This window comes from Zea mays, chromosome 6 (assembly GCF_902167145.1).
Source record: "Zea mays cultivar B73 chromosome 6, Zm-B73-REFERENCE-NAM-5.0, whole genome shotgun sequence".
Classification (NCBI taxonomy): Eukaryota; Viridiplantae; Streptophyta; class Magnoliopsida; order Poales; family Poaceae; genus Zea; species Zea mays.
The window spans coordinates 94,925,628-94,932,907 of NC_050101.1; the positions used below are offsets into that span (position 1 = coordinate 94,925,628).

General features: G+C 42.5%; 1 protein-coding gene across 3 annotated transcripts; it reads left to right on the forward strand.

The window, feature by feature from the left end:
* The first annotated feature begins 3,472 nt into the window (after positions 1–3,472).
* Positions 3,473–6,497, forward strand: LOC100217271 (UDP-N-acetylglucosamine transferase subunit alg13). 3 transcript variants are annotated; one of them, XM_008649257.4, is made up of 4 exons: positions 3,473–3,776; positions 3,860–4,058; positions 4,416–4,512; positions 5,610–6,497. In XM_008649257.4, exons 2-4 carry the CDS (start codon positions 3,894–3,896, stop codon positions 5,864–5,866), a joined length of 519 nt encoding a protein of 172 aa, XP_008647479.1. In that variant the 5' UTR covers positions 3,473–3,776; positions 3,860–3,893; the 3' UTR covers positions 5,867–6,497. The 3 variants fall into 3 exon arrangements, with proteins under 3 accessions (XP_008647479.1, XP_035815305.1, NP_001137095.1); XM_035959412.1 differs by having other exon boundaries at positions 3,473–3,674; NM_001143623.2 differs by having other exon boundaries at positions 3,523–3,632; positions 5,610–6,463.
* The last annotated feature ends 783 nt before the right edge of the window (positions 6,498–7,280 follow it).

Here is a 7,280-nt window from a genome sequence, read left to right on the forward strand (position 1 = left end):
CATTGAGTGCCATGTAATGACAAAAGGAAAATGTTTTAGTACTGTGCGATGTGTTTGTCAGCTGGTGGTAAAGCATACCCATCCTGCTGAAAATATCAGAAGGTAATTAAGGTGTGTTTAGTTGCGGGACAGCTAGGACAGGGACGTCCCCAGACGTCCTCTCTCGTCCCTCCAATTTTGAGGGACAACAGGGGACAACACTGGGATAGTCCTGTCCCAACCCTTGACCCAGAACCAAACAACATAATTTGAGGGATCGTCCCATCCCATCCCATCCTGTCATTGCAACCAAACGTACCCTAAAGTGCGACACAAGGCTATAGCTAGCTAGTGACTTTATTAATTTAGGACAATTTGATGAACTGACTTTTCCAGCAACAAGAATGGTGACAACTATTTAATCCTTTATTAACCACAATCAGCTAGCAACGACTTACTTACTTCCACCGTCACTCTACAGCTAGCTGTTGGTGAGTGTGACAGTCTGAGGTCAAGCTGACAAAAACAGTACAGCATCTGCGCGCACTACCGGAATCCGGGCCTTTGCCGAGTGCCAGGCTCTTTACTGAGTGCTTTTTATCGGACACTCGGCAAAGAAGACTTTGCCGAGAGCCGTACTCGGCAAAGTCCTGCGCTCGATAAAGAGCTTGATTACTGAGTGTGGGACACTCGGCACAGAGAAACACTCGGCAAAGATGGCGCTCGGCAAAAGGCCGTCAGCAGCCGTCTACAACTGATGGCCGTCAACCTTTGCCGAGTGCCCGAGAAAAAGTAATCGGTAAAGACGGTTTTGCCGTTGCACTGTATGCCGAGCCCTCTTTGTCGAGTGCGATACTCGGTAAAACGTTTACCGAGTGTTTTAAAGGTTTTGCCGAGTGCTTCAGACACTCGACAAAGCCTGTATGCCGAGCTCTCTTTGTCGAGTGCGATACTCGGTAAAACGTTTACCGAGTGTTTTAAAGGTTTTGCCGAGTGCTTCAGACACTCGACAAAGCCGTCGGTTCTGGTAGTGGCGTACATACAGCTGCTGCCCTAATGCCGCAATGCATCTCCTCCTTTACACAGCAACTAGTGCTAGCCCAATACTGTTTCCCAATGCAAATGTGTAGCGGCCTGCGCGGCTAAGCATCAGTATTATATATATTATTGTTCTGCATGCGAGTGTATGTGTGAAGCAAGTAATCGCCACTAGATTGTATTCCCAGGCTTATTAGTGTGGCAACAAAACAAAGTAGCTGGTGAAGGTTGCTGTTTTCATGCCAAGCAGATGCTTTTCTGCTGCATACATATCTGTCTGTGCATGCATGCTAGCTGATGAACTAGCTACCATATATATATAGGCCGGCCAGATCGATCGAGCCAGTTCATCAAGCAGTACATGCTATCTATCAAATATTCTCTCCATTTAAAAAAGAGATTTTGTTTTTACAATAATCAGTGATGACTGAGAGTGCTGCAAAACTTTAAAAGCTATCAAATCATAAATATTCTCTTCGTTCTTAGACGAACCTTGATTTTAGCATAAATTCTCGTGGTCAAACTGTGACGGCCCCTTAAACAGAAAATGTGTTAAGATTATGTCCTCATATGGCATCGGTAAGTTTCCTTGTATAATACTTAGCATAGCATCCCTCTCTCTGCTTTAAATTGTACGATGTCTTATTAGCTTTAATTTTCTAGTCACACATAGTATCTGTTATACATCTAGACATGGCGTCGTGTAACCATGTATGTGTGTGTCTAGAGACGATATATCAAAAACTGTATACGAAGAAAAATTAAAATAACTCGTATTTATTTTGAAATGGAGAGAATAACCATATACGAAGGATGCACCATTATTTTCACTTTGATGGACTTGATAACGAGTTAAAGGCATCATGCTGCACTATGTGGCGCAATGTCTTCTGCACATTGTGATCTGATCAGTCTTTTTAGCTAAGGATTCAGCTATCTGCCTTGGTCTGTTGGTCACACCTTTACTTGTCGTGGGTTGCTGGGCGCTATCTCTTATTATCCTTCAGTTTTATAATATATACTTGTTCGTACACCGACTATGCTCTTTGTGCATGGCACCATCGATCATGCATGGTGCGCGTGGATCGGGTCGCATGATCTCATCCATCTGCATCATGCATCTTCAGTTCAGAGTTCCGTATTCTCCAGAACAAGATTATGCATTAGAATTCAGACAGAGAAATAATGCCTCTCTCAGTTGTTGTGGCATTAATGATCTCTCGTCTTGCACTACGCTGACCACCAGCAGCGCAACCAAACTTGTTACCGCCGTTACTTAAGTGTGAATCACTACCGTTACTATTCACGTTACATTTGATGAACCAAACAACACTCTAGTGTTTAGAGCGCGACATTAAGCTCCACACTCATGCATGCTATGTGGTTTTCTCCCCCTTGCATTTTGGTGTGTTCATGTCTTCGGTTCTTTTTTTATGAAGCATAGCATAGACATAATATTCACAAATATAAGTGCAACCAATGCAAGCAAATCTTGTGTTTGATTCTATTGTCTCCAAGATGCTATCCGGCTATCCATGGATCATCGACAATTCGTTTGTTTTTTTATTAAAGGGAATGACTTGGAGAGGAATATGGCACAATTTCATCCAAATATGTGCATATTTTAAACAATAATGATTTCCAAATTAACATAGAGTAAGTACTAAGGTGTGGTTTGGTTCACATATTTATAACGTGGTGGGTAACTGATAACGTTAGATCATATTTATTTAGATCCTACCATTATCAGATACTATACTAGAAATTAATACTAGCCTATTCAAACTTGCTACCACTGATAATCGAACATGAATCATTACCATTGTCATTTACTTTATATTTGGTGAACCAAACGACACCTAAGTGCATCCTCAGTCTCCTATTTTATGTAAGATGCATATGCATTTCAAGGTTATTATATATACACTTTCGAAATCTTTGAGCAGCAATGATATAAAGGCCCCTTTTTAAAAAAGGAAAAGTAGAGGAATTTTGGAGGATTAGAATCATATAGGAAATTTTCCTATATAGCCCTTTGGAATAAAGGATTGAGTTCCTATAAAATTCTTATAGGATTGCTCATTGTAGTAAGATTTTGGAGGATTTCTAACAAGAGGTCCAACCTCTTGAAAACTTTCCTTTGTGTCTATCTCTCTCCTCTAATTCTTGTGTTCTTTATATGCTACATCCAAGCACTCTAATTGATGTTTTCCTGTATTTTTAATTCTTGTAGAATTGTAGTTGTCATACAGCTCTATTTCTACGTTCTAAAGTGGGCCTAAAGGAAGTTACTTGCTGTTATTCTACGTATTAGGTAGGGAGGCCCAGCCAACGATCTAAAGGAAGGGCGGATCCCGTGGGCCAAATCGTAGCATCAACTAATTTGATCGACCAATTCGGCCCGTAGGCTTTCTTTACGTTCAGATCCCGGGTTGCCCGGCTGCCCCCCCACATCAAAGACCAAACCGAAGCTGGCAAATGTACCAATCCTCCTCCTCCGATCACTGTTCTCCTTCCTCCTCTCCGCTCCGTTGCCGACGGCCCTGCGCCCCCGCCCCGGCTCCCCGCCGTGCCCTGCGCCTCCGCCGCGCCCTTACCTCCACACCTCAAATCTGGTGCCTTACTACTATTTATGTGGTGTTTCTACGATCCTTGTAGTTATGAAAGCTGCCTTTTGCTACTATTTTTTTTCCGCATAAGATCTGCTCCCATGTTCCTAGCTACCAGGAAATTAGTACATGGTTGGAACAAACAGCTTGGTCTGTTCTTCTACTGCATTTATTGTTACAAGTTTTACCTAACATTGCAGCATTATCTAATTTCCTGTTTTCTTTGCCTACAGCTTTGTAGCATAAGCTCGCTGCTTGTTAGGGTCGATGGCAGAGAGGGAGCATCGAACAGTATTTGTCACGGTGGGGACCACGTGCTTTGATGCCCTTGTCATGGCCGTAGATTCTCCGGAAGTGAAGAAGGCTTTACTGCAAAAAGGTTACAGTAATCTTCTCATTCAAATGGGCCGAGGAACATATGTTCCATCCAAGGTCAGTACGCTTGTACCTCTGTAGTAAACTAACAACTATTTAATTCCTGTCTACTAGTTTGCATTATGACAATCTGTACTCTTTCTTATAGGGATGTTCGTAACTGGTGATTTAAGTCATCCTAAATGAAAAGGCAAACTGAAAGCACAACATATATGTTTTTTTTGGCAAATGGATGTCATGCAAATTTATTTGCGCAAATTTACTCTTCCTGTCCAACTTGTTTCACCAGCTGCTTACTTTAATCGTGTTAACCATGCTTTCCCTTTTTAAATATTCATGTGGTACCTTAGTCCCCTGTTTCTAATTTTACAGTGAAGTTAATACTTAATAGTATTTATCTATTTGGGACTACAGGTCTCAGGAGATGCTACCCTTCAAGTTGACCATTTCACATTTTCACCAAGCATCGCTGACAATATGAGAACAGCTTCCTTAGTTATCAGCCATGCAGGTACGTATAGTGTTTCCAAATGGCGGAAAACATTGGAATATGTTCCATGGTGTTATATATTTTCCTGGCCAAATCTTGAAATTGCCAGCTTGAACTAAATGCGTCGGAGAATTCTTTTTCCAGTAATTGTATCTATGTTAGACCATAAAATGTGAAACGGCACACTTCCTTTTAGATTGTTCTTCTTTTTCTATTTTGGAATGATGAGATATATACCAGTTTATCGCATTCTTTGTAATCTTAGCTACTTTCACGCTGTCTCTGTCTCACTTCCTTATTCATCTGATCTGATGAAGTGACTGAGATTTGAGAACCTTTCATCCTTAGAGGGTGTTTGGTTTCTTTAGTCACACTCCTAAACTTTAGTCCCTAGAAATCATATCATATTTGGAAGACCTATTTTAGTTACCCCATTTGGTATTTTAGGAACTAAAAGTGACTAAAAGTTTAGGAGGTGGGAACTAAACATCCTCTTAATAGATGCAAGAGAACCAGTAAATGATTAAGGGGTTTAGTCCCTAAACTACCAAACAGTGTGACTTAAATAAGGCCTCTCAAATAGAAATTTTAGGAGGGTAACTAAAAAAACCAAACACCCCCTAAGGACTAGAACCTCTGGTGTTAAGAACCATGTCTCTGTTGTCATGAAAGATCGCTAGGTTACCCTAGAATCCAGGACAGTACAAGGAATGTAAAAGGTGGGTTTGTTAATTGCAACTAGAATATAACTTAACCTTTCTGAGCTGATTTGGTGACCAGGGAATTGAAAGGATCCATGGTTTTGAATGGGAATAGGATTCCTCCCCCATGGTTTCTCTCCAATTCACTGATTGCTCAGAATCCGCTCCATCTTTTGCTACTATCAATTTGTTTTTTCCATTTCTGTATCATTGAATACTCTGCATAAGGACTATTCTGCAGCAGTGAATCAAAACTTCCAGGCAGCATGAGTTTTTTTGTTTCAGGTTCGTGATGCTCAAAATGATCAGCAAGCTTTAAAGCCAGACCGACCTTGCGATCGACAAAGTCTTTTGTTTGAAATATCTTGTGTGTCTATTCTATTTATTGTTTTGTTTCTCAAGGTTTGGCACTGGCAGGTTCAGGAAGCATATTTGAGACGCTGCGGCTGGGCAAACCGCTTATCGTCGTTGTAAACGAGGATCTGATGGACAATCACCAGAGCGAACTAGCAGAAGAATTGGCTGAAAGGAAGCACCTCTTCTGCGCACGCCCACAAACACTGGGAGAGACCATCCGGGCAATGGACCTGGAGACGCTGGTTCCTTACGAGCCAGGGGATGCCAAGCCAGTCGTCGCCCTGATCAACAGGTTTCTTGGCTTCCCAGTTGCCTGACAAATAAACGACGAGATACCTCCATTAAGGCGTCAGTTCCTGTACCTGTTTGATGTAAAATGGATTAACTGGCATATGGAAACAGCAAGACTGTCCTCGATCGTTGCAGTTGGGTTTAATTGGGGTGGGGGGCGTCGATTCGTTGTTCTTGTCATGCCCTTGACACGAGAAGGCAATACTGTGTGGTTGGACGGCATCACTGAAGCCAATACTTTATGATCGTGAGAGGGCCGAAGGAGACGGAAGTCACGTCACCCTTCTTCATAGTGATTTGAAAAGTACCATTGAAATGATAGCCAGCAGGGGCCAACGAAACCAAGAAAGTTGTAGTAACTGACAATGAATTCGCTGCAATTGAATGCTAGTTGCCAAATACAATCTCCACTGGTTCAGCTGCCATCCTCAATGCACTATGATGACCAGCTTATGCTAATTTTTTTTTCATATTTCTGACCATTCGTCTTTTGTAATAATTATTTGTGTAGATAGACAAACGCATGCATGAAATGCCTAATAATTATTTGTGTAGATAGACAAACGCATGCATGAAATGCCTAATAACATGCATATATTGTAAGGAAAATGGATCCCAGTCTATTTGACTTAATGAGTTTTGGTGTTTGATGATCAACGCAACTTGTGGACTAATGTGTTTACGAGTGTTTGTGTTTGTAGTTCATAGGATGCTAAAGTTATTTGGACTAAGGCATTGAGTAAAGCAACACCTCAAAAGAAGACATTATGAAGATCACAAGAGAAGATCAAAAAGTATCAAGCAAAGTCTAAAAAACGAAGAACTGTGTTACCATAGGCGGACTGTCCGGTGCACCAGGGAACCGTAGCCCAACGGCTAGTTCTAGGTGGCACTGTGGAGGAGGCACGAACTGTCTGGTGTGACATCGGACCGTCCGGTGCAAAGGCTAACAGCCCAACGGTTGACTGACAGATCCAACGGCTAGTGGGCATCGGACAGGGGCACCAGACTGTCCGGTGTGCCGCAGAAAGCAGCAACTTTCCTCCAACGGCTAGTTTTGTGTTGGGGGCTATAAATACACCCCCAACCGGCTATTTCCTAGTGTGAGAGCCCAAGCAACATACCAAGGCATATAGTGCACATTTCCAAGAGCTCAAACACCCAAGTGCTTAATAGAATCACTCGGTGATTAGCATAGGTGTTTTGCGAAGTGCTTAGGTTAGTTAGACCACTTTAGCGCTTGCTCTAGGTGAACCCTAGTTAGTTGAGTGAGTTTTGTAAAACCACACAACCCATTGGCTCTTGCGCGAGCCGTTGTAATTGTACCGAGTGGGGCGAGAGCCTTGCGAGACCGTGACAACCGCGATTGTGTCACGACCGCCACCGTGTACCGGAGGGAACGAGGCCCGCGGCGTTTCGGCCAAAAGCTCGATAATGGAG

Excerpts from the sequence above, each read along its gene's own strand:
- LOC100217271 (XM_008649257.4), top strand. The coding sequence starts at position 3,894 with ATGGCAGAGAGGGAGCATCGAACAGTATTTGTCACGGTGGGGACCACG. Across the intron at positions 4,059-4,415 it reads GAACATATGTTCCATCCAAG|GTCTCAGGAGATGCTACCCT; the intron begins GTCAGTACGCTT and ends TTGGGACTACAG. Across the intron at positions 4,513-5,609 it reads CTTAGTTATCAGCCATGCAG|GTTCAGGAAGCATATTTGAG; the intron begins GTACGTATAGTG and ends TGGCACTGGCAG.